Source organism: Muscardinus avellanarius (genome assembly GCF_963383645.1).
Source record: "Muscardinus avellanarius genome assembly, chromosome: 13".
NCBI classification, from domain to species: domain Eukaryota; kingdom Metazoa; phylum Chordata; class Mammalia; order Rodentia; family Gliridae; genus Muscardinus; species Muscardinus avellanarius.
Genome location: NC_137799.1, coordinates 67,715,288 through 67,741,924, shown reverse-complemented (window position 1 = coordinate 67,741,924; position 26,637 = coordinate 67,715,288). Strand labels below are relative to the sequence as shown.

Below are 26,637 nucleotides of genomic sequence, written 5' to 3'. Positions count from 1 at the left end.
AAATATTACAAGGAGCAGGGCATTTGTTTCCAGGCAATATAATTTATTAATTTTACATTATGTATAATTATAAAACAGACATTGAACTGGAAATCTAAAAGTTATTCGGTGTACCATCATGATTTTGTGTTGAATTTTATAAATTTTATTTTAAAATAGTTCAACAAAACTCATCTTGCATGTTAATATTTCAATATAAAATCCATGTATCAAAATCTTAAGCATTTAAAAAACTGTAAAAACATGATGCAAGCTGAGAATTCTGTGCTTTGAGATACAGTGCATAAATATAGTTTTATTTGTCTATGAAGAATTTACTCTGCTCCTTTCTGGCTTTTTCAAGGCTTTCGAATGTAATGATTCCTTTTGGCAACTGCAACTTGTTCTTTTCTGTTTCCAGTATGTCCTCAGCTTCACCTTAAATAAAATATAGAAATATGCAAGATGACAAAGGGATTCATTAGCATATTGTGAGAAATTCTGTTGCTATTCCAGTGACAAGCCATAAGAGTATATGGGCCATGTTCCCAAATCCTACATACTTTTCACCCATTTACCTCTGGAGAAGGAGTTCGCCTCCCAGAGGAAGCACAAAGATGGATTCTGAAAACTCATAGACAAATAAGATACAAAATACTTTTTTTTTAATAATAGAGATAGCATTTTAAAATGTAGATGAGAAAAAACCCCAAGATAAATAATATTTCTTTCCTTGAACCAAAGTCAGGATGATCAATATTAATTGTGTTTGGAAGGGTTTGAGATGGAGAAACTACATATAGTTCTTCCTATTGCTCCTTAGTAGAAACAAAGTGATAGAGGAGAAATTAAAGTCTACTAAAATTTTTAATTTTTCAGAAAAGATACTCTGACCTAAAATCACTTGAAAATATCCCAAATAATTACATGTTATTTGGTCTGTACACATACATACATACATATATACATTCTTATAAACAAGTCCTTCTTCTTCAAATAACAACTAGACTATGCAGTAATTTTGTAGACAAATTGACATCTGCCAACTTACATTGTTTGAGGATTAATTAATTTTTTGTCCTGGTACTGGGGATTGAAACCAGGGGCAACCTACCTCTGAGCTATACTCTCAATTTTTAAATTTTTATTTATTTAATTTTGAAAGACTCTCACTACATTGTTGAGGGTCTTGCTACGTTTCTAAGGCTATCTTTTTGTGTGTGTGGTACTGGGGATAAAACCCAGGGGCATTCTACCTCCAAGCTACACCCCTAGCCCTATTTTTTATCCTTTATTTTGAACAGGGTCTCACTGAGTTGCAGAGGTCCTCACTAAGTAGCTGAAGCTATGGGAGAATTGCCATCCTCCTATCTCAGCTTCCTGTCCATGTACCACCATGCCCAGCTCTGAGGCTAGCTTTTAACCTGTGATCTCACCCTCTCTGGTACTGGAATTATAGACATGCATCACTGCACCAAGCTTAACAAAAACTTTTAAGAGTTATACATTGTTGACCTGTTATAATACATGTTACTGTCTTAGAAATAATGGCAAATGTTTTATATAAATACTTTTAATGCACTATTTATTGACAGTTAGCATTGTACATATTTATGAAAGTATAATTGATGTTTGCATATGATTATGCATTATATATTGATCAAATCAGGATATTTAGCATAACTATCACCTCATTATTTATTATGTCTAAATTGTGCCTCAAACATCATGGAACAAGCTATAATTCCTAAAGTATAAAAGAATCGCAACCATCTGCAAACAAACTTTTCTTTGCCTCAGTCTTAAATAAAAATAATAAAAGTATATATAATTAAGTAGGCCACTAGTGAAAAACTAGATGTTTTCTGTGTCAGATTAAGTAAAGCAGTGACTATATATTTTGGGGTCATCACTATTAGCAGGGGGAAACATAATTTCATCTTTATATTGTAATGTTTTTACAGAAAATGTATAGTCTGTTATATAGTTAACTATGATAGTACATGAGTCTAAATTGACCTTTTAACATGGTTTCTATGAGGAATAATGTATTTTAATTTTCAAATGGAAGTTTTTAAGAGCATATAACCCCTCCATCTTCCTCGGCTTGGGAATGTGATGTGCTGCTCCTTATTCCCCATACTTGGAGAGGACGCTGAAATGCTTCCTTTTTCAGACCAAACCAGTAGAAATGCAACAATGATAGATTCATGGACCAGGAGAGAACAGGTTGGTGAAAAAGTATAGTAAACAGTTTTCAATGTGCTCTGAATTGAAGGCTTAAGAAGAAGAAACACAGAGGTCTTTTTAACAGTATAGCTCTCAGAGAAGTGGCAGGAAATGGGAAGACACAGATATCCTCGACTAATGGGTAACTTTGTCCTCCTCAGACAGGAATGGCTCTTGTGTCAACAGTACCCTCTTCCAAGGCAATGAGAATCAGGATCCTGGGAGAGCAGTGGTATTCTGATGTAAACTTAACAAGCAGCTTGTCAAAAAAAATCAATATGTATTATAAATTTCACACACACACACACACACACACACACACACACATGCATAGAGATGGAGGGAACATGTAATAAAACATATAATACTCTTAGTCATAAATTCAATATAGCAAATAGAGTCTCACTAAATGCTTTCGCTGATTTTTGGTGAACTCTCAAACCCAAGGGCTGCAGTTGACAAGAGATAATACTTCCAGCATGAATGATGGTTGGTGTTTTTGTTTGCATTAAGGAACAGGATGAAAGTGAGATAATGATGACATATGTTAGAACTTTATTCACTTGAAAATTATGTGAAAAATGTTAACATGTCTGCTCTCTCTTACATAGTGGTATCTGGAGTAAGCTTTAACCAGCTCACAGAACTGATGTTAAGTTTTCAGAAATTTCATAAACTGGATATTACACAGGGTCATTTAATTTATTAAAATTGAATTTTGTAAACTTGCAGTTAAATAAATTATAATAAATACATATTAAGTTATATTGAAAACAAAAGTAATATTTAGAACTCATCTGTTAATAATTATTTTTCTATAACACATATTCCTACATTATTTTTTATAATCTGCATAAGTCAAGAATTCATAAGAAAGGGATTCTTGGAGCAGAAAATGAATCAAGAAATAAAAATTCTGGTTTATCAGACTTACCTTTCATTCTTTGTATAAGAGTTCCATAGCCCAAGTCATACTGATAGGTGAGGACAAAGCTTAATGGAACTATAGGGACGAGGAAGGCTGGCTTCTTTCGTTTTATTGCTCTGAGTTAAGAATAAAAAAAGGTCCAGTATCAAAAATGACTTGTAAATACATATATCTATACTTGAAGAAAAGAGTCTGCTTTTTGAAAGAATGCCCTTCATTGCAGTAGTTACTTCTTTCTCCTCCCCTTTGGTGACACTGAGGATCAAACCCGGGGCATTCTCTCTCTAAGCTACACCCTTACCCTATTGCAGAATACCTTGCTCAGCTGTTGAGGCTGGCCATAATCCTGTGATCTTTCTGTCTTAGCCCCCAAAGTACTGGGACTACAAGTGTGCGTCATCACACCCAGCTTACTTAATTCAATTGAATCTTCTGTGGAAATAGAATTTTCTTATCCAATACCCCTCATCAGATTCTTCCGTTCTAAAGGGTATTATTTATGACTTGTTTATCTTTATGTGACTTTGAAGCTCAGATGCTTGTTTTTAAAATGAATAAGGATTGAGAGCTACCATTCAAGGACTATGGGGATAAACCTATAATGGCTTCCTATCTTGGTGCCAAGTCAGTCCTCTCTGTAACTTATAAAAATGGAGAAAAAGACAAAAAGAAATCTAAAAGCAGAATTAACTATTACTACTCTGGTTCTACAGAGTTATTGCCAAGAACTAAAGCTACAAGAAGATTCTTTGTTTATATGTAGACTATTTGGACCAAAGTCCTAGCTAAGCTAACTTAATAATAATATGATTATGATAAAGAGAAAAAGGAGCAAATAATTTTAAAAAATTAAATAGTATACATACCCACTTGTTAAAAAGATGGTTGCAATGCCAAAAAAAGTTCCAAAGTATTTGAGGAATTCCCGAGACCAAGCAATCTGCATGGCCATTTGTCTTTCCCGCATTTCATTCTGCAACATTAGCTGCCTCTCTAGCTAAGGACAAAATAAAGGTCAAAATGTGGTTAGGTTGTCTTTTGAATATGAACACAGAGTTAATAACCTGGTTTTGGGTGTATTTTTATTTTTTTAATTTTTTTTTTTTTTTTTTTTTTTTTTTTTTTGGTGGTACTGGGGTTCCTGGAAACCCTTCTACTTCCAGGCTACCACTACCAGACCTATTTTTTTATACTTTTTTTAATTTGGAAACAAGGTCTCTTAAACCAGCACGGCAGGCTTTGAACCTGCGCGATCCTCCTGTCTCCACCTCCCAAGTGTGGGGATTACAAGTGTGCACCACCATGCCTGGCAGGATTTTTACTCTTAATTGCTTTGAATTGTTTTAAAAAAAATCTCAGTAGACTTGGACATATTCCCATCTGTCACTTTGACAGTGAAATCTCCTTAAAATGCATATAGAATAGACATCAATATTCTGTTTCTGCTTCCTGAGCTTTTGATTGTATGTGGCCTGAAGCTTTTATCCAATTCTCAAATATATGTCTAGCTTCACCTTTTTAATTGTTTTTATTGGTGCATTGTAGTCATACATCTTAATGTGGTACAAGATGGTGGAGGCATACATGCACATATCACCCAATTAGCCCTTACCCAATCCTGACACATTCCCTCCCCCTCCCTCCTTATCATGTTTGGCTAAGTGATTGACTTTGATATGTTTGTTGATGTACATCATGTACATTAGAGAATTTCCCTCTTCCTCCCTCCCATCCCCTCAGTTAAGTTGCCTTATTTGGTCATCTGTAGTATCTCCTTCCTCGTCTAGAGTTCCTCCTATGACCCATTTCTCCCTAGCTTCTACATATTAGGGAGAACATCCAATTTCTTAGCTTCACCTTTTACATGTGAGGAAAGATGTATAGTTCTTTAAACACAGATACATCTTACTGGCCTTTATTGTTACCACATGCATGAAAATCATTTTGCCTTCCAAATCCATCTAACTACAAATTGAAATTCATTTGAAGTAGCAGGTCCATATCATGCCATGACATGATAATAAAGGGGTGTTTGGTTAAAACTCAGTGGAGATTTTTCTTTGCCACGTTTTTCTTCTTGTATCAAGTTCTTTGCCACCTTCGTGCCTTTCACTGCTTTGAAATGAAAGGCAACTAACAGCCCAGAACACAGAAGGAGACTGAATACCTGAGTAGATTTTTTTGGAAAAACACAGAAGGAGCAACAGCCTGAAAGCCCAACCCCATTATTTGAAGAGAGTCAGATTCTTGAGAGAGTAAATGTTGTGTTTTCTTATTGTATGTTGTTTTAATTATAAAATCTTGGCACTGAATATCATTAGCAAAGCTGGAGGGCAGCAAGCATTGAATTAATGACGAAAGAGTAATAATGTGACTCAGTTTCTCCACCATGTCCTCTTCCTACTGTGGACAAGAATTGGGATAGGAGAATGAGTTTCCATGTAAAAATGAGTCTCAGCTTCTTGGTCTCGGTCTCTGTTGGGGTTTGAAGTACCAGAAAATGTAAAGCAACCCTCAGATGGGCTTAGGAATCCCCCAAAAGAGAGGCCATGTGACCTTGCCTCCTGTCAAAAATTCTAGGCGAAGTGGGGCATGACAGAGCATGCCCATAATTCCAGTACTTGGAAGGCTGAGACAGTAAGATTTCAAGTTTGAAGATAGCCCAGCAAGTAGTGAGACTCTCATCAACCTAGGAAGACCCTGTTTCAAAAGTAAAATAGGGCTGGGGATGTAGCTCAAAGGTAGACTGCCCATGGGGGGTTCAATCCCCAGTACCATGGAAGCAGCTACAGTAGAACAGATATGGTTGTGTGACAGATCTAGGAATGCAATAGGCTGGAGAGAGGCCACTCTTGTCTCCCTCAACTAGCCAGGGTTATGGAGGAAGTCTGCAAGGTACTCATGTCATCTGGAGGAAGTTAAAAATTGAAAGTAGATGGCATACCAGAGAGTCACCAAAGCCGAGGGCCAGGGGCCCCGTAATAGACATAAGCTGGGTGGTGAACACAAGCTAGAAGCTGGGTGGGGAAGACAGCTGGATTTCAAAGGCTCTGACCACCCAAATCATGGAGGTGATGGCCAGCCCAGCCTGAAACATGGTCAGATTCTCTAAGAGAAGATCACCTAGCACTGTCCGGGTTGATCAAATAGAAAACAGAAAGCAACAGCAGGAGGGCCTCCTTCAAAAACAGATCTGCCTCTTCACATGCTGTGCCACCTGGGATCACTTGCACCCAAACCTAGACTGTTCCAACAAACAGAACAGGTAGGGGAAAAGGAAGAGCTGAATTCAACGCCCAGAGAAGTAAGTTTACATTAGAAGTCACTGAATTTGTCCTCATCAGTAGAAACTGGCTTATTTAAAACTCAGAGAGTAATTAACAAATCATGTTTTTGTATACATGATTATTTAGCATGTGAAGCTCATCCTTGCTCTATTACAGATTCACAAAACTTACATAATCCATAATCTCTCCCAAAGTGATGTAAATGTAGTGACTAATTATTTGTGTTTTATCAAAAGGCATCTGGATCCGAACAAGACATAGAAGAGCTCAAGATTAGTGGTTGCAAACCTTGGCTCATGCTGTGAACATCTGGGGAATTTTTTAAAGTCCCAATGCCCAGACTCACACTCCAAATCAATTAACCTGGGGGTGGGGATTAAATCGGGAACTGGAGGCAGAATCGGGTATGAGCATTTTGAAAAGATGTTCAGAAATTCTAGCATGCAGCCAGTATTGAGAGGCATTGCTTAAAATAAATTAACTTGTGTTCTCTGTTCTTGGTTTCCTCTACCTTTAACCCACTTTTTATACCACTGCCAAATTCCTCTCTCAGACTTAATCTGATGTTACTTTCCTGCTCAGAGCCTCTACAAATCTTATCTCAGTTTACCTCTCTAGCTGCATTTCCTGACAGGCTCCCTCTCAACCCTGCTCTCCAATCCTCACCTCCAGTGACTCATGAATGGGTCATCTCCAATGCTAATTAATTTTAGAAAAACATTTAAATTAAATATTTCTTTTTAAACTTGATTTTAACATAAAAATAAAAATGGACTATGGAAAGAATTTGTTATTTAGTTATATATTTTTAATATTCATTTCCCATAGTATTTCAAAAATAGCATCACACCATAATTGTAAGAAAATAACTATTAGTTCCTAATATGGAAAAGAGGTATTATTTTCATATGCTGTCAAGATTTTAAAAACTAAGAGTTTTATAGAAAAGTGAGCCTGCGATAGTCATAATCCATAAGTCTTAGATTTGTTGCTATTTGATCCTTGTAGTAACACTCACTCCCCTTTAATACAATGCTAAATAAAAAAACCAAATTGAATAACCACAAATAGAGAAAGAGTAGTCAAACCAAGAAGTATAAACATAAATGCAATTAAAATTTTATGCCATAAAATCTTCTGTAATTATCCTGAATGTTTTATAAAATGAAATATGAAACATAAGAAAGACACATTTTATATTATGAGATGTTTATACTCACTGTCTTCTTTTGCTGAAATTGAAGGTCAATTTGACAGTAGTGAGTGACATGTAAGAGGAATATGAAGTGCCGAACACAGTAGTGGTTCAGTATCAGCCATGTGTGTATGGCAGGGTTTTGAGGTGGGGAAGCCACAGAAAAGACAGTGTGGTTGAAAGGAAAAAGCATAAGCTTTCAATACCCCTGGTATCACTGGCTATCAGTCTAGAAGATGTTAGCCCCCTGCCTCAGGTCAAATAGAAAATAAATTCCAGATGTATCAAAGTCCCACATGCACTAAGTAAAATGATCAATATTAGCAAAATTTGGAACTGGTTGTATAAACTCAGATGGATAAAGTTCTTTCAATGAAATAAATAAAATGACAGACTTTATACATTAATAATGAAAATGAAGAAAGGAAGACGATTGTTGGCAAGAATATGGAGAAATTTGAGTCCTTTCACATTGGGAATAAAATGTTATAGCTGCTGTATAAAATGCTATGAAGAGTTCTCAGAAAAAATAAACATAGGCCAGGCGTGGTGGTGCAGGCTTGTAATCCCCATGTTTGGGAGGAGGAGACAGGAGGATCGCGCAGGTTTGAAGCCAGCTGTGCTGGCTTAAGAGACCCTGTTCCCAAATAAAAATATAAAAAATAGGTCTGGGAGTGTAGTCTGGAGGTAGAAGGGCTTCCAGGAACCCCAGTACCACAAAAATAAATAAACAAACAAATAAATAAATAAATAAATAAATAAATAAAATGAAACTACATAATAAGCAAATATAAAAACAAAGTAGCCGGGCGTGGTGGCGCACGATTATAATCCCCATGTTTGAGAGGCAGAAACAGGAGGATCACACAGGTTTGAGGACAGCCTTGCTGGCTTAAGAGACCCTGTTCCCAAATAAAAAAAATATAAAATAGGTCTGGTAGTGTAACCCGGAATAGAAGGGCTTCCAGGAACCCCAGTACCACCAAAAGAAAAAAGAAAAAGAAAAAAGAAACAGAACTAACATAAGATCTGGCAGTTCTACTTCTCCGTCTCTATTTCAAAGCAATGAAAGTAGATGAATAAAATGTGGCATATGTATATGTATATATAAGTCATTTAGCCTTATAGGGGAAGGGAATTCTGACACATTCTACAATGCGGATTAACCTTGAAGGCATTTTGTTGTGAAATAAGTCATCACAAAAGAACAAATATTCTATAGCTCCACTTATATGAGGTAAGTAGAGTAGCCAAATTCATGGAGACAGAAAGTATGATGGTGGTTTTTAGGGCCTGGGGGAAAGGGGAGTTAATGTTTAATGGAAGAGAGTTTCAGTTGAGGAATGAGGATGCTCTAAAGATGCTTGGGGGTTACGGATGCCAGAGGCAGTAGGAGGGGAGTGGGGGCCTGATGAAGGGGCTGATGTGGGCCTTACAGTCAGGCTGCCCACATGTGAATCCAGACACCACCACTGATTAGTTTTCGGCCCTTGGGCCAGTCAGTCCTTTAATCTATCCCAGTCTCAGTGTCCTTATCTGTAAAATAGCTATAATAATAGTAACCACCTGTGGGCTGTATTGAGGACTTATTAATGAGAATAACGTGGAAGTAGTAAGTTGAGTTCGTAAACATCTTTTAAATTTAAAATGTACCCCTCCTTCGATCTAGTAATTTTACTTTCCATAATTTCATATTTTCAATGGCCTTCTGGGCTGGAAGAAAAAAATATAGGTTTTTCTCTTCCTTTCTTATAATTTTAATCATTATCATCATATTTCCTATGTAGTTATATATTCTAATGTGGGGAAGTCTGTAAGTTACTATTAAATGAAAAAATCAAGGTATAGAAGAAGATATAGTATGCTACCATGTGTTATTTGTGTGTATACACACATCCATACATATACATATTTAAATATACCTAACTATGTGTAGACTATCTTTGAAAGATTATTCAATAAATTAGTAATAGTTGTTGCATCCAAGCAGGTGAAGGAGGTGACTTGGAGCAGGGGTGTGTCCATTACATACCCTCTTGTTCTTTCATAATTTTGATTCATGCATGCATATTGACTATTTTAAGATAATAATTTTTTTAAAGAAAGTAATAAAGCAATGCCCTTAAACCCCTATTTCATAATGAATCTCTACCCAGGCTGCCTGGGAAGTTAGAAGTCTGTTTTCCTGCTCGATAATAGGGCAGTGGCTAAGAAGTAGTGGAATATCCATCCAATGAAATGTCCTGCTGCTTTTAACCATGACTATCCCATTGTAAAGGTACCAATGACTATCCCTATTTCCTAAGTGGAAAGTTTCGTGGGTGCACCTCCGATTCTAGGGGATGGAGTCAGACAGAAGAGCAGCTATTGAGGCAGTTCTGCATTTCAGTAACAGACAAGGAAGAAAAGAGTAAGAAAGGCAGTGCCACTCAGGCCTGCAATATGACCCCAGGCTTCCTCTCTCATAACTCTACAATACTGGAAAATACTTAGTCACAATGTCCAGTGCTAAAAGCATAATATAAAATTTAGAGCATGATAACACTTAGGTAAGTGTAAAACTGTAGCACATAAAAAAATTCATAGGAAAACAAAAAGCACAAAAATGTACAGCACAGAAAAAAAGCAATGAAAAAATAAATGTTACACATATTTAACAGTGTTTGGGGGTAGCACTATGGTAATCTTTTCTTCTTTACATATGTGTTATATATTTTATTTATAATTTTTTCATTCCTTTATAATAAAAATTATGCTAAAAAGGAAAAATATGTCAGGTACAGTGGCACATGCCTATAATTCCAGTATTTGGGAGGCTGAGACAGGAAGATTAAAGATTCAAGGCTAATGTGCTTTAACTTAGCAAAACCCTGTTTCAAAATTTAAAAATATATAAGCTGGGTGTGTGGTGGCTCATGCTTGTAATCCCAGCACTTGGGAGGCTGAGACAGGAGGATCACACAGGTTCAAAGCCAGCCTCAGCTACTTAGTGAGGCTCTCCACAACTTAGTGAGACCCTGTTTCAAAATAAAGAATTAAAAATAGGGCAGGGGGTGTAGCTCAGAGGTCGAATGCCTCTGTGTTCTGTCCTCAGACCTGAAAAAAAAATTAAAAAATATAAAGGACTGGGAATGTAGCTCAGTGTTAGAGCCCCTGAGTTAAATCCTTAGTACCATATACACACAAGAAAGAACACAAGCAAGGAAAGAAAGAAAGAAAGAAAGAGAGAGAGAGAGAGAGAAAGAAAGAAAGAAAGAAAGAAAGAAAGAAAGAAAGAAAGAAAGAAAGAAAGGGAGAGAGATTATTGGGTAATGAGGTTAAATATAATCATTTTGCTACTTTAATTTCTGAGAGAGATAAAGCAGATGAATAAGAAGAACATTAGCACCAGAGTAGGAGAAACTACAACCTAAAACAGATTTAGGAGGGGACCATTCTGCCTATAAGAATTCTGGAGATGCTCCAAAACTGGGACATAATTAAATAATTAGCTGTGTAACAACAATCTTACCCCTCCCTTCCAACACACACAAAAGTGGCCATGCTTGTCCCCAGCTTTTCTCCAAAGTGGAAAGTTTTTTGGGTGCACCTCCTTTTCTAGGGGTTGGGATCGAGACAGAAGCAGCTATTGAGGCAATTTCAATAACTGACAAGGGTAGCCAGGCATGGTGGCGTACACTTGTAATCCCAGCGCTTGGGAGGCTGAGACAGGAGGATCGCACAGGTTCGAAGCCAGCCTCAAGCTACTCAGTGTGGCTCTCAGCAACTTAGTGAGACCCTGTTTCCAAATAAAGTATAAAATAGGTCTGAGAGTATAGCCTGGAGGTAGAAAAGCCCCTGGGTTCCACCCCCAATACCACAAATAATAATAATAATAATAATAATAACAACAACAACAACAACAACAACAACAACAACAACAACAGCAACAGCAACAACAACAGATAAGGGAGAAAAGAATACTAAAAGGCAATGCCATTCAGGCCTGCAGTATGACCCCATGCTCCATCTCACATAACTCTTTGTTCTCTGTGATGTTCTTAAAACTGCTTCTTGCTCATGCGGCCTAAAGCTTTTGTGTTGTCATGTGTTGCCCGGTCCATAAAGCCCATGGACTACAGAGAAGAAAATCCATACCAGTTGTTTACATTAATCACATTAGTTCTCCATTATACATAGGAACAGATAGGGAGGGGCTATCAGACACTTGAGAGAAACCAAGAGAACAGAGAAGGATCAAGGTGCAAAAAGAGTTCACCAGGGAAGGAAAATAAAAGGCATAATTCAGGACAGAAGAAAACAGTGTAATTCATGTGATCAGTCTGTTTGACCATTCTTGGCTATGTCTCTGAAGGGAAAATTGCCTGCATGGTTTCTCTGCTGGCTAGCAGTACAAAGTCCTGCTAAGGTCGCCCACAGAGAAGGAGATTGTACAAGATGAGTGAATCTCACAATCATAATATATTAAACAAAAGAAGCCTGAGTATAAACCTAAGAATCTAGCATATAAAAATAAAAATTAGACACATAAAGCCAGACCATGCTGTTGGAAGTCGTGATAGTGCCTAGCCTTCGGTGGAAGAAATTAAGAGATTGGAGTATGGTTTAAGCTATATATTTAATTTGTGAAAATTTAAGATGTACACTATGTCACCGATAAAATGCATATATATAATTAATTAAGAAAACTAACAGTTAAAAGCCTTTGGACATTAGATAGGGTAGCATTAAAATATATTTAAAAACTGTTGGTAAAATGAGGACAAATTTCATGAATTACAAATAATACTGGTAAGGCTTAACCACCCTTTTCAGAGTTTACAGATATAATAAGAGAAATGTAGAGACATTGAAGATTTAAGCAATTAAATTTAACAAGCTAAATCATGTGTATTTGTTATGCTCAATAAACACAGAAAAATATTTATTAATATCCAGAAAAAATTATACTATGCCACAATAAAAAATCCCAATAAATTCTACAAAGTAGAACTCACATAGGCCTTTTTAAAATATCATAGTAAAGTAAAAGTAGAAATTAAAGCAGCTAGATAATTATCTATGAACTACATTGTTATGTCAGACTACAGTGTACCAATAAGAGTATATTTTAAAACTTCAATGAGATTAACTGAAAAAAAAAAACTATTAGGATCAACAAGATAATTTAGCAGGATGGCTAGATGTATGATCAACATACAAGCCAGGCGTGGTGGCACATGTTTTTAATCCCAACATTCAGGAGGTGGAGACTGGAGGATCATGGTTCGTGGTTCGCAGACAGCCTCAGCTACTTAGCGAGGCCCTTTGCAACTCAGTGAGACCCTGTTTCAAAAATAAAAAGACAGCCAGGCGTGGTGGCATACGCTTGTAATCCCCGCGCTTGGGGGTGGAGACAAGAGGATCGCATAGGTTCGAAGCTAGCCACGTTGGCTTAAGAGACCCTGTTTCCAAATTTAAAAAAAAATATATAAAATATGTCTGGGACTGTAACCCAGAGGTAGAAAGGCTTCCAGGAACCCCAGTACCACCAAAAAAAAAAAAAAAAAAAGACTAAAAAATAGGGTTGGGGTGGAGCTCAGAGATAGAATGCCCCTGTGGTACTTCCATCCCCAGGACTACAAAAACAAAAAATAAAAAGACAAAAAAAAATATAGGGCTGGGAGTATAGCTCAGAGGTAGAATGCCCCTGGGTTTCATCCCCAGTACTGAAAAAAATATACAAAATTTAATATTTTCTATATGCTTGAAACCATTAACAATATTATAAATACTATTTAATACCCACGAATAAATCTTAGAGTCCTGTCAGGAGTTACTTTGGTGAACTTAACAAGCTCATTGCAAAAATCTAATTAGAGGGAAAAAATATGTAAGAAAAAGTAATTTTGAAAGTTTCCCTACCTTCCAGACATCCAAAGTTGCTATGAAGATGTGTTCAATATGGTATTGGCCATATTTGAATAGTTTGATTAAAATTACAAATTTAGTTTATCGAGGATCTAGTCATATTTCAAGCACTTAATAAACACATGTAGAGGAATATATGTATTATGCATATACATATGTATGTAAGTATAAACTTATGTATACAAAAAGTCATACTTTATCATCTATATATTTTGTATATCTATATATATATATAACTGTATATATAGCTATACAAATATACAGGTGTACAAATATATGAGAAACAGAGAAAGCTTAACCAATAATAAAAGGAACTGCTGAGAACTTGGATACAAGGGAAGAAGAAAAGTGTAAGAGTTGCCTACCAGTGTGGCGTTGAATGGAGCCTCCCTACCAAAAGATATGTGCACATACTAAGCCCTAGAACCTAAAAAGGTGAACTTACATGGAAAGGGAATCTTTGCAGGTGTAATTAAGAATCTTGAGATGAGACATCCTGGAATATCCCAGTGGGCTTTAAATCCAAGAACAAGTATCCTTAGGAAATACCCAAGAAATAGAGACACATGGGAGAAGAAAAAGGCCATGTGAAGATGGAGGCAGAGATTGGAGTGTCACAACCACAAGCTGAGGAATGCCTGGAGCTGCCAGCATCAGGAAGATGCAAAGTATTTTCCCTAGAGCCTTTGAAGTGACACAACCCTGTTGTCACACCTTTATCCTGGACATCTGGCCAAACACTGTGTAAAAATAAACTTCTGCTGTGTTAAGCCACTGACTTTAATAATGTAGTCCTAGGAAACTAACATGCCCCTCAAAATCTAGTTTGACCAGCTATTGACACACACTGGGGCAAAAAAAAAAAAAAAAAAAAACGGAGAAGGAACAAGTATGATGGCAAGATGATGAATTCAGCAGTGGAGGTGTCCACTTACTCAGATCCCCTCTGCCTGATTCCTGAAGGTTCCAGTGGCTGAGCAGGTACAGCCTGCCTGGACATTTGTTGTGACCTTGGCTCCAAAGGCAGTGAGATGGTCTGGCTGAGGCTCAAGCATATAGGTTTAAGAACTTTCAGCAAGCATATATTTCTCAATTAAAGCAATGGAAGTAAAGGTGCTCACTTAGGGAATGCCTGTAGTCATGAAGGACCCAGGACACTGCTCTGAGGGGTAGGTGGCAAGTGTGAGATAATAGGAAAGGAGACTGGAGGACACAAAAAATAGATGGGTGATCAGAGCACCACTAGAGAAAAGAAACTTAATTTATCTGAGTAAGACAATGAGCTTTATGAAAGTTCAGGTAAAGTTGATAAAAAAGAATCCACATTCCCATTACTTAGAAGTTCTCTTAGCAAAGAAGAAGGAAATCGATAGTGCAGGCTGCAGTTCGTGAGAACTAGCTAGATACGAATAAGAATAAAATCTCAGCAAGATAGTGAAATACACAGAGCATGGGTATACAATCAGCAGAAAAGTCAAAATTTCACTTAAAATACTTCATGTAAGTATTTTCAATATTAATACTTATGTGTTGGTTTAGGATAAATCATCTGTGGAAGAAAAATCAAACTCTACAGATGAAAGAAGATTGGCCAGAAATAAGCAGGTCATAAAAAAGATCTAAGATCATGACAGATTGAATTGAGACACAAGTTAGCAATTCATAACTGTCTTTTAACTAGCAATATCAAATATAGAAGATAGCGACCGAGAAAAGCGGGGCTTAAGAGCCCCGCTAACAACCAATCTCCATTACCACAAAATCAGCGCCTTTCATAGCCAGAAAACACCATCACCAGAGAAACAAAAAAATCACCAGGCTCCAGAGAGAAAGCTGACTGAGAACAGAGCTCAGAGCCACAGAGGAGATACACCGGCCTCACGCCTGAGGCTGCGGCAGCAGCGCCATACTGCCGGCGGCAGCAGCAAATTCACCGGATGGCTACAGCAAGCCGTGGTGAGCCGCTGCGGAACAGCCAGGCGGGATTTCTCACCACAGGTAAAATCTAAAGCTCCCAGTGGCTGAGCTCAGCACATGCCGCAGGGATTCAGAGTGGAAATCAAAACCAAGAAGAAATACGCCAGCCTCACGGCCGAGGTCGTAGCAGCGGCGCCATATTGCTACCAGCGGCAGCAGCAGAGAATTCACCGAGTCCAGTACAGCTACATCTGTGTACTCAAGAACAGTGAGTCAAATTGCAGGCCACAGAGGAGAAATACCAGTACTGTACTCCCTGGGACATGACCCAGTGGGGGAGGGGCGGCGGCAGAGATATCACACCATAGGAGAACGTGCAACCTGGCACCCCCCACAGTCTAAAGCAGCCTCTATCGACTCTCTGGGTTGGAGACTCTGTGATACAACCCAGTAAAGGAGTAGTGGGGTCTGAGATACTACTGACTCGAGATACAGAACACCTTAAGTGAAGTGACCCAAGGGAAGAACCCAGAGAAGGCACAAACTTCCGAAATCATGGGAAAGAGGAATAATACTGGAGCAATGAATGCCCACAACCCCACAACATCAGAACCCAATAAAACAGAAAATCAGAGATTTCTAGAAGATCAAATCAGGAAAATAACTGTAGAAATAATAGAGGTGCTTCGAAAAGAACTCAGAGAGAGCCAAAAAGAGATAAAGGATGCAATTAATGAAGTAAAGGCCTCAATTCAAAGCACAAACAACAGATTAGACCACATGGAGAACAGAATCTCGCTCTTAGAAGATGATCATTCCAAAAATGAACGCATAGTTTCTAATCTAGAAAAAAATATCCGACAGCAGGAATCTGATATTGAAGAAATATGGGCCCATTTTAAGAGAGCTAACCTAAGAATAATTGGAATAGAGGAGGGAAAAGAAAGTGAAACCAAAGGGATCAACAATCTCTTCAAGGAAGTAATAGCAGAAAATTTTCCAAACATAGAGCAAGAGGTTGATACACAGGTCCAGGAAACTTATAGAACTCCCTTTAGACAGGATCGGAGAAGAGGATCCCCACGCCACATAATTGTCAAAATGACCAATGTGGAAGCCAAGCAGAGAATCTTAAAGGCAACAAAAACAAAGGGCCAAGTGACATTCAGAGGCAAACCAATTAGAATCACTCCAGACTTCCCAAAACAAGTCATGAGAGCCAGAAGGGCATGGAGTAACATATTCCAAACTCTGAAAGAAAACAACTTCCAGCCAAAAATTTCCTACCCAGCAAAACTTTCTATCAAATTAGATATAAAAGCTTCCATGACAAACAGAAACTGAAGGAATTTTTGTCTTCAAAACCAGCACTAAATACTCAAAGAGATTAACTACAAAGAAGAAAGAGGTAACACATACCAGAACCAGAGAAATAAGAGTTTCCATCCAACAGTCAACTAAGATTGGTTATCTGTGGAGATTCATTACTTATGTTAGTCCTTTACCTATCTCTAAATTGTATTGTTTGCCTTTATTGTTGTTAATTTTTAGGATTTCTAGTTGGAATATTAATATACCTTCAGATATAGCATTTGGAAATATTTTATCCCATTCTATTAGTAACTGTTAACTCTGTTTACATTGTCTTTGGATATACAATATTTTTTTTATTTTTTAGGGAGTTTTTATACTCTTCTGTTGCCTGTGCCATTGAAATCATATCCAAGAAATCACTGCCAATTTCAATGTTGTGAGGTTTTATGACCCAGATTTTCTCCTAAAAGTTTATAGTCTTAAGATTTATATTTAGGTCTTTTATGTATTTCGAGTTAATATTTGTATATGGGATTAGGTAAGGGTCCAAATTTATTCTTTTCCATGTAAGTATTATTTTTCAACAATATTTAGTTAAAAGATTATTATTTCCACCACCAAATGTTCGTGGAAACCTTGTCAAAAATAACTTGACAATATAGGGAAGAATTTAGCTCTAGGCTTTTATTTAACTCCAATGGTTTATATATCTGCCTTTAGAATAGTACTACACTGTTTCAATTATTGTAGCTTTATATGGTTTGAAATCAGAAAATATATATCTTCTAGCTTTGTTCTTTTTCAAGATCATTTTGGGTATCTAGAGTCCATATTCCATATTAGGATAGAGTTTTTTTCTGAAAAATAAATATATAAATATATGATAGTTTCACCTAAAAAAATAGAAAAAAAATATTCTCTGGTAAGAAAGAAAGTAAAAGGAAATATTGAAATGTTATCTTTAAGTCATCAAAAGCTTGGTATCAGACAAATGAAACTGTTATGTGAGATTATCATTTTTAATTTTGGATAAATTGCTATAATACTAGATGTCAACCACTAAGCCAAGCATGGTAGGGAGGGATGGGGAGAGGAAGGGGTGGGGATCGGATGGGGGCTGACTGGGCGATGTGTGCATGTATGTCTACAAAAGTTTGTATCCCACTATGATGTATGAATACAGTGCACCAATAAAAAGAAAAAAAATTACATGCAAAAAAAAAAAAACCAAATATAGTCATCACTACTCACACAACACTACGCACAAAACAGAATGAGAAGATGCCAACAAAAGAACCTAGCATGGCTGCTGGCAAAGAGAAGGTGCCTAATTAATGTGGATTTTTCCCCATCCTCGAGGTCTAATACTGAAATTTATAAATAAAAATAGAATGACTCTGATATATAAATTAGTTTTTTCTGATATTTGACATATCTTTATTTTAAAAAAGACAGTGACAATAGACAAATTGTGGGAAGATATGACCAGATATGGGGACACAGAAATGAGATGAGGTCAAATTTAGGGCTGGGGTAGGGGTATTTGAAGAGAACAAATTGTTTAGAACTTTACAGGCCATTATAAATCTTTCAGATTTTTTTTCCACAGGCATTGAAAGCCAATGGAATGTTCTGAGGAAAGAAGTGACACTGTGTGATTATTATTTCTACAATAGTGCGGAGTTATGTCTCAATAAAAGTTTTGCAAGTCTATAAAAAAGACAGCAAATAACTTATGAGAACTTTTGAATTATTTCAACCTTTATAACTCTCTGAATATTTGTTGTTCTCATGACCTTTTTTGTTTATTTGGGTTGAAATGGATAGTAATTGAAAAAGTACCTGTGTATTTATGTTGGAGAAAACAAGGAAGAACAGAGTCTACTTGTGAAAAGTCTCCTGGGAAAGGAAGAAACCCCAAGACAAGAGAAGGTATACAGGGGAAGGGGGAAGCCAGAAATTGTGATCTATAGGTAGGAAGACATTGCTGAGAGGCAATTCTCCAATGTTCTCTCATATCCCTGTATGCCTGTGAACAATTTCTATATTGTTTTTAATTTTAGAATGTATTTTCAAGGATGCTTGTTTATGAAAAACTTTGGAAAACAGAATTTTTTTTCATGAGAGAAAGGCAAGCATACTTATTGCCCATTATAAAAGATTTGGGTTTTCTTAGTTCAGACCTACATTGTCTTCTGCCACTGTTCACAGGCTCCCTATGGCTCACTGTGGATCATGTCTGTAATCCAGTACTTCTGTGTCTTCTGCCAGCATCATGAAATTGTGACAGACTAACCTGCAATCTCAGACCCTCTGCAGCTTCTTGGATTGTGGTTGACTTTAGTAATAGAAGCCAGGGGACACCTCTTAGGGCTAGAAATATTCTATTTATTGTTCTGGGTGGTAATTTTACAGGTATAAATATATGTCAAATTTATTGGGCTGTATCCAGGCGTGGTGGTACACACTTGCAATCCCAGTGCTTGGGAGGCTAAGGCAGAAGTATCGCAGGTTTGTGGCCAGCCTCAGCTACTTAGAGAGACCTTGTCTTTAAATAAAAAATTTAAAATAGGGTTGGGGTGTAGCTTGGAGGTAGAATGCCCCTGGGTTCAATCTCCAGTAACACACACACACACACACACACACACACACACACACACACACACTCACACAGACTTATCAGGAGGTACATTTGGGATTTGAGCACTTCACTGTGCCTATGTTGTACTTTAGCATAAGAAGAAAAGGAGAAGAGAAGATTTAAAAAAAAAAAACAGGAAAGCAGTTAGGAGGTTATTACATTAATCCAAGTAAGATACAGGGGATGAAATAGATGGAGGTGGGCTGCAGTGGAGGTGATGAGAAGTGTGAGATTCTGGATATATTTGGAATTTAGGACTGAAAGTGATCTTTTTTTGATGGGGCTGAATAAAAGGTGGAAGAGAAAGGAAAGAGGAAGGAGACAATCTCCAAATTTAAAACTGGAAAATGGCATCATCATAGTGCAATTTCTGGAGCTGAGGAAGACTGCTGAATTAGCATATTTGATTTTGTGAGGATGAATAATTATGTTTACTATGTTTTGGACACGTTATTTTAAGATATTTATTGACATCCAAGTGGATGTATCAGCAAGGCAATTTGATATATCAGTTACAACTAAATAGTGTGCAACAAATATTAATTTGAAGAGATCCATTAAATAGGCGGCATTTAAAATTATGAGACTGGACAAGATGCTCTAGAAGTGAAAACAGATGGTGAGGACAAGACAATAGCAGTCTAAGCAAGGGCCACACCAGGAATAGGCAGCAGCCAAGGAAAAGAGGAGATGGAGTCTTGGATGGGATGGGCAGGGAGACAGAGGGAGAACAAAGGAGAATGGATTCCCAGAAACAAGCAAGGAATGTTTTTCAAGGAGGGAGTGATTAGTGATCAACTGTGTCAACAGTTACTAAGATATTAGGTGAGATGAGCTCTGAGACATTACCAGCTTATTGTCGATTAGTAAACATCTACAACCATGCTTGTCATAGAGAAAGCACTCAATAATCCCAGGGCATAAGGGGAAGATGCATAAAAATTTATATGAACTCATTGCTGTCAACAAGAGACCATATTTTTGTACTGAAGAAAATAAAAAATAGATTCTCTGGTAAGAAAGAAAGCAAAAAGAAATATTGAAATGTTATCTTTAAGTCATCAAAAGCTTGGTATCAGACAAATGAAACTGTTATGTGAGATTATCATTTTTAATTTTTGATAAATTGCTATAATACTAGATGTCAATCACTAAGCCAAGCATGGGAGGGAGGGATAGGGAGAGAATGGGGTGGGGATCGGGTGGGGGCTGACTGGGCAATGTGTGCATGTATGTCTACAAAATATGTATCCCACTATGATGTATGAATACAGTGTACCAATTAAAAAAATAAAGTTAAATAAAAAAAAAAGAATGGGATAAAAAAAAGAAAAAAAAAAAGAAAATAAAAGTTCACAAACTGGTTCATTCTTTTGCTCTTTCCTCAGCCCTTGGGGTTTTAACTTAAAATGAACAAGTAGAGAAGATCTCCCCATTTGGAACATTACTAGGGAATGAGCCTTGTCCTAAACTACCCAGGTCAGAAAGAGTATAGGGAAATGAAGTGTTCTCTTGGTCTGTTCTATCTACATGGACCGGCCAAGCTTGTGATGAACTGTCTCTCTATGGGAAAGCAGGACTGTTATTTAACTTCTCCGTGCTTCAGTTTTCTCGTCCACAAGATAATTATAGTAGTAGTGCCAAACTCACCATTTGCTAAAAGGTTTACAGTTGTTAAGATATGCAAAGAATTTACAACAGTGCCTGCACATGGCAAGTACTAAATAAGCACTAGATGTTAACTGTCAGTGTCCCTCAGCTGAAAACAGCAGAAGCACAGCAGAAGCACACCTATAGTTGGAAAAGTTTGGTTTATGGAGTTGTTGTAACAAAAGGAGACACACACTATAGAGATCTGTGGGGAGTCTCAGCAAAAGGGTGTGAAGAAGGACTTACAGCACATGGACTGGTGTGAGGTGATTTGGGGAGAGCCTTAAAGAAGATCTGGATTGGCTGCCATTAGGACGTGGAAGTAATTCTATGGCTGGATATAGTAAGACTTATCTAGAAGCAGGGGTAAAAAAGCATGTCAAAGCAAAAAAAAAAAATAGTAAAGATACACTGGCATTCAAGCAGCATGAGGATACTTGTTTGCCACTGTGGTTTGAACACTAACTTTGCCTTCTCTGTTCTATTGTGGCTTCTGGGTGGTCTTGGTGTTCATCCTCATATGTCATGGTCACAGCATGGCCTTGTCTTATGGCGGGGACCTGTGAAATTGCTTATGTTCTACAGGAGATGCTGAGAGTACCGGGGCAGGTCCCACATGTCAGGGGTATGTTCTTTTTTCTCAGTATGTACAAAATGTCATGTGCTTTGAGGTGGTGATTAGAAGGCTTTGGAAAGAATCTCATAGTTTCCTCTGATATCATCTGACTTATCAGAGAGAGTGAGGATGACTTGGGGCCTGAAATCTAAGATATTCAGTGAGATTGTGGCTTAGCCAGAAGCACTGGGGAAGTGTTTTTGGGGGTCAGTCAGATGTTTATTTGGGAGCCAGGCACAGTGGCGCCTTCCTGAAATCTAGGTACTTGGGAGGCTAAAACAGGAGAATCACAGGTTCAAAGCTAGCCTTAGTAATTTAGTGAGACCCTGGGCAACTCAGCAAGACCATATTTAAAAACAAAAAGTATGGGGGCGTATTTCAGAGGTAGAATGTACCTGGGTTCAATGCCCGGCATATATATATATTCACACACACACACACACACACACACACACACACACACACACACTTCATTCAGGAGACCCAATTAAGTCAAAGGAACCAGCCCAGTTTCTTCAGGACTACTCCTGAAATGTGTTCTTAGGATGAATTAAGTGATATTTTTCAAGTTGTAATAGATTTTCATAATAAAGAAACTATCATAATTCTGAGTACGTTGCTTAGAGTTAAACATATTTACATAAACAAATTCTCCTAGCACTAGCATGTCTGTTTCTCACTGTTACTGTTTTGGCCCAGTCCCCAAATGACTAACCAATAAAGTCAGATTTGCCTTAAAAAAAGAACAAACGAAAACATTAATCATATGGCCTTTTAACAAAACATCAGTCATAGGACACTCTAATCAGTAATCTTTCTTTAGGTTTACAGGCTTAGACAGCAAAAATTAGACCCCCCTCCAGTCTTGCACTATCTTGCAAGATAGAATTTGGGTGGCAGCCCTCCATCTCCCACCAGCTCATCACCAATAAAGCTCTTTCTTTTCACGTCACTTGTCTTGAGTTGCTGGCTTCATCAAGCAGTGACAGAACCAGACTTTTGATGGTTACTCTGCCACTGACAATCAGACTCAGAAGAGTGTATTTCTTATTTCCACAGTTATCCTAAGTCTTAAGACTCCTACACATACTTCCTAGTCACTGTATTATTACTGTGAGGTATAATGTGGCTGAATTGTTTAAGGTTAATGCAAATTCTCATATGTGTTAATGCCTCTGCATTTGCATATGATTTATGAATAAAAATTTGAAACAGAAAGAGATTAAGTATTCAAATTCTATAGTCAGACACACTGGTTTGAGTCTTGGCCTAATAATTGTGTGACACTGAGTAGCTACTTAAACTCTTTAGGCTTCAGTTACCCCATCTATAAAATAAGAGTAATAACTGGGTCTCCATACTGGGTTATCATGAAATGAAATAAAAGAATACATAGAATGCTCAGACTACTGACTAATATTTAATGAGCATTCAGTAAATATTAGCTGCTATTATTAGTATTACTGAGATATCCCTTTATGAAAGCAATTTCTGGATTATTGGAAACATCATAGTAAGACTTTCCCTTGCCACTTTCATTTCTCCCTCCGCTTACTAGTGGACTGGGAATGGACAACATCCTAGTTCACTTCTCCCACCCCACAAGAATATTCTTTTTGGGGTTCTATCCTTAATACAAGCATCAATAGAAGCAGCAAATGAAAATGCCAACATTATCAATTATACCACTAATCAGTAGTATAACCTAGTTCTGACATAGTTTTCCAGAAACATTTTGAGACAAGACTTTTTCTAATACTTGCCTAAGTTTAAAGGTGAGTGTAGGAAAAAATGAGATTATAGGAAGACTTCATGCTTTAAAAACTCTGGAAACCAAGTTAGATAAGATTTCAAAATAATTGGCTTAAAAATATTTGACCTTAAGCCAGGTGTGGTGGCATGTTTGTAATCCTAGTACTTAGGAGGCTGAGACAGGATTACAGGTTGGAGGTTATCTCAGCAATTTAATAAGACTCTCAGTAACTAGCAAGACTCTGTTTCAAATTTTAAAAATAAATAAAAAGCCAGGCATGGTGACATACACTTGTAATCCCAGCATTTGAAATGCTAAGACAGGAGGATTGTGGTTTGCAGACAACCTCAGCTACTTAGTGAGGCCCTTTGCAACTCAGCAAGCCCCTGTTTCAAAATAAAGAATAAAAAAATAGGGCTTGGGGTATAGCTTGGAGGTAGAATGCTCCTGGGTTCCATCCCCAGTACTGCAATTAATTAACTAATTAGTTAATTTAAAAAATAGTTTAGAGTTAAAGTGCTTCTACATTCAATCCCCAGTATAAAACAAAACAAAAAAGAAAAAATAACTGCAAATGAGCAGTGAATCTGTTTGTTCACTGTTGTATCCTCAGCACCTTAAATAGATGGGTAATAAATATTTGTTGAATGAATAAAAAAAGGAAAAATGAAGTAATAATCCAGAGTTAGAGGGCTTTCGGCCTTTTCCCTCGCCAAGCCCCCATCGAGGGCATAGGAGGAAGCTCGGTCACTTCAGGTAGTTGTCCAAGATGCTGTCCTGGGGTCTGTCAATTGAAGGGGCACCAGGACACAGGAAGTGTTAACTGGTTCTGGTTTTAGTTGCACTCAGCATAATCTCTAGGCTTGGGGAGCTTCTCTCCCATCTCCTGTTCCCTTTTATTTTCATGTTTTTAAAGACTAGAACTGGGAGACACAGAACTTGAAGAAATGCAATAGTGGACATCCTTGTAAATAAGAACTGTGTAGCAACAGAATCCAACTCCAAATGAATGGGTCTAGCTGAGCCTAAACCACATCTTCAGAGGACATGTAGCAGGGAGATTAGATAATCACGCTAGAGACAGGAGAAGACAGTAAACAAGGCCTCTTCCAGGGCGGAGATTCTCTTTGTGACTCCAGGCAAGCTGAGAAGCAGTTGCATCTTCACCCCGTCCCTGATCACACCCACCAAAGGGCAACACCAGGGACTGGGAATGCTTCAGAAATGCCTTATTGCTCAGATTTAGGAAGAATGAGAAACCTACCCCACAGCCATGGAACTTCAGCATGCCAGGGACCCTCCAGAAGTGATAAGCTTTAATTTTTAATTTTAATGACAGAAAAGATATCGAAAATTAACTGTCTAAAGAAACTACATCAAGTGATCCATGGAGAAAAACGATCCACAAAATTGGTGCTGGCCTTCTACTGAAGGAAGAAAAACTGAAAGAAGTGGGTAATGGTCTTCCCTCCTTCTAGCAATTGCTTTCAGTCCTCTTGGTGAAGAAAATCCACAGATAACAATTTGATTCCCAAATGATTAATATTTAGATGCTGTAACACTTTTTAAAAAATTGGTGAATTTCTGAACATGCCAGCATTCACCTCCCACTACATCCCATCCACCCATAGAATATGAGGAGCATAAAGCAAATAGAGGTGCCTTTGGGGTCTGCTCAGTGGAGAGGTTCACATCTGAAATGCCTTGTTTTATATGGCTAAGGCTCTAGAGAAGTTATATCCTGTTCAAATGCACCTTTAAAAAAAAAAAAAAAAAAGACAGCAGCCAGGTGCAATGGGACACACTTGTAATCCCAGTTCTTGGGAGGTTGAGACAAGAGGATCACAGGTTCCAGGACAGTCTCAGCAAGTAGTGACTCTCAAAACCTAGTGAGACCCTGTTTCCAAATAAAAATATTTTTTAAAAGGGGCTGGGGATGTAGCTCAGAGGTAGAATGTCCTTGAGTTCAATCCCTAATACCACACATGCAAGAAAAAGGAGGAGGCAGAGGCGGAGGCGGAGGCGGAGGCGGGCGAACTTGACAATAACAGCTTTTGAAAATAAAATTGCTCTATTTATTAGAGAGGTATATAAAAACAAAGTACCATTAAAAAGGGAAATAATAAGCTGGGCATGGTGGTATACGCCTGTAATACCAGTACTTAGAAGGCTGAGATCACAGGTTTGAGACCAGATTCAGTAACTTAGCAAGACTCTCAGGAACCTTGCAAGACCCTGTTTCAAAACAAAAAATTTAAAGACAAGAAAAGAAAAGGTCTGAGGTATAGCTCAGAGGTAGAATGTCCCTGGATTCAATTCCCAGTACTACTAAATAAATAAATAAATAAGGCATTCATATACCTCTGAGCCACACCCCCAGCCCTATTTTTTATTCTTTGTTTTAAAATAGGGTCTCACTAAGTTGTGAAGGGCCTAAGTAGCTGAGGATGGCCACCAACATGCAATTCTCCTGTCTCAGCCTCCTAAATACTGGGATTATAAACATGCACCACTGTGCCCAGCTAATTAAAAGGTTTTTTAAAAATAACTAATTGAATAAATTTGTTTTTAATGTCCTAAAGCCTTTACATTTGCAAATATTTAAATACTAAGAATATAAACAGAATGCTAAATTAAAATATACATCATCACGGGACATGGTGGCGCATGCTTGTAATCCCAGCACTTGGGAGGCCGAGACAGGAGGATCACACAAGTTCAAAGCCAGCCTCAGCCAGCCTCAACTACTGAGTGAGGCTCTCAGCAACTTAGTGAGAGGCTGTTTCCAAATAAAGTATAAAATAGGTCTGGTAGTATAGCCTGGAGGTAGAAAAGCCCCTGGGTTCCATCCCTAGTACTACCAAAAAATAAATAAATAAAATAAATAAATACACACACACACACACACACACACACACACACACACACACACACATTATCAAATAGACCTTCGGTGGTTTAGAATTTTATTATAATATGTGCAAGGAGCAGTTTGCCAAAAGCCTTGTGGGGCTGATTACCAGTTGCTAATGTCAGTGCATGGGACCTATTGATGTAGCTTTTACTATGCTTTTTGTTTGCTTATGTGCATTACAAATATAATATAATCGTGGAGTCTTTCAAGAGAACAAAATCATCACTCATAACCCCCCTGCAAAATAGCTTTTAAAACTTTGAGGTCTTCACATACTGTTACGTGCAATATAAGATCTCATTAT

At 37.6% G+C, this 26,637-nt stretch overlaps 1 protein-coding gene across 1 annotated transcript in view; it reads right to left on the bottom strand.

Annotated features, from left to right (window-relative positions):
- Positions 1-295: 295 nt before the first annotated feature.
- PLGRKT (plasminogen receptor with a C-terminal lysine) overlaps positions 296-26,637 on the bottom strand; it is a gene marked incomplete at both ends in the record, with an annotated part of 42,701 nt that continues 16,359 nt past the window's right edge. Inside the window, 3 exons of the mRNA XM_080708661.1 lie at positions 296-417; positions 3,143-3,252; positions 4,003-4,133. Of these exons, the coding sequence (XP_080564787.1) occupies positions 296-417; positions 3,143-3,252; positions 4,003-4,133 (363 nt within the window). The remainder of the gene's footprint in view (positions 418-3,142; positions 3,253-4,002; positions 4,134-26,637) is intronic.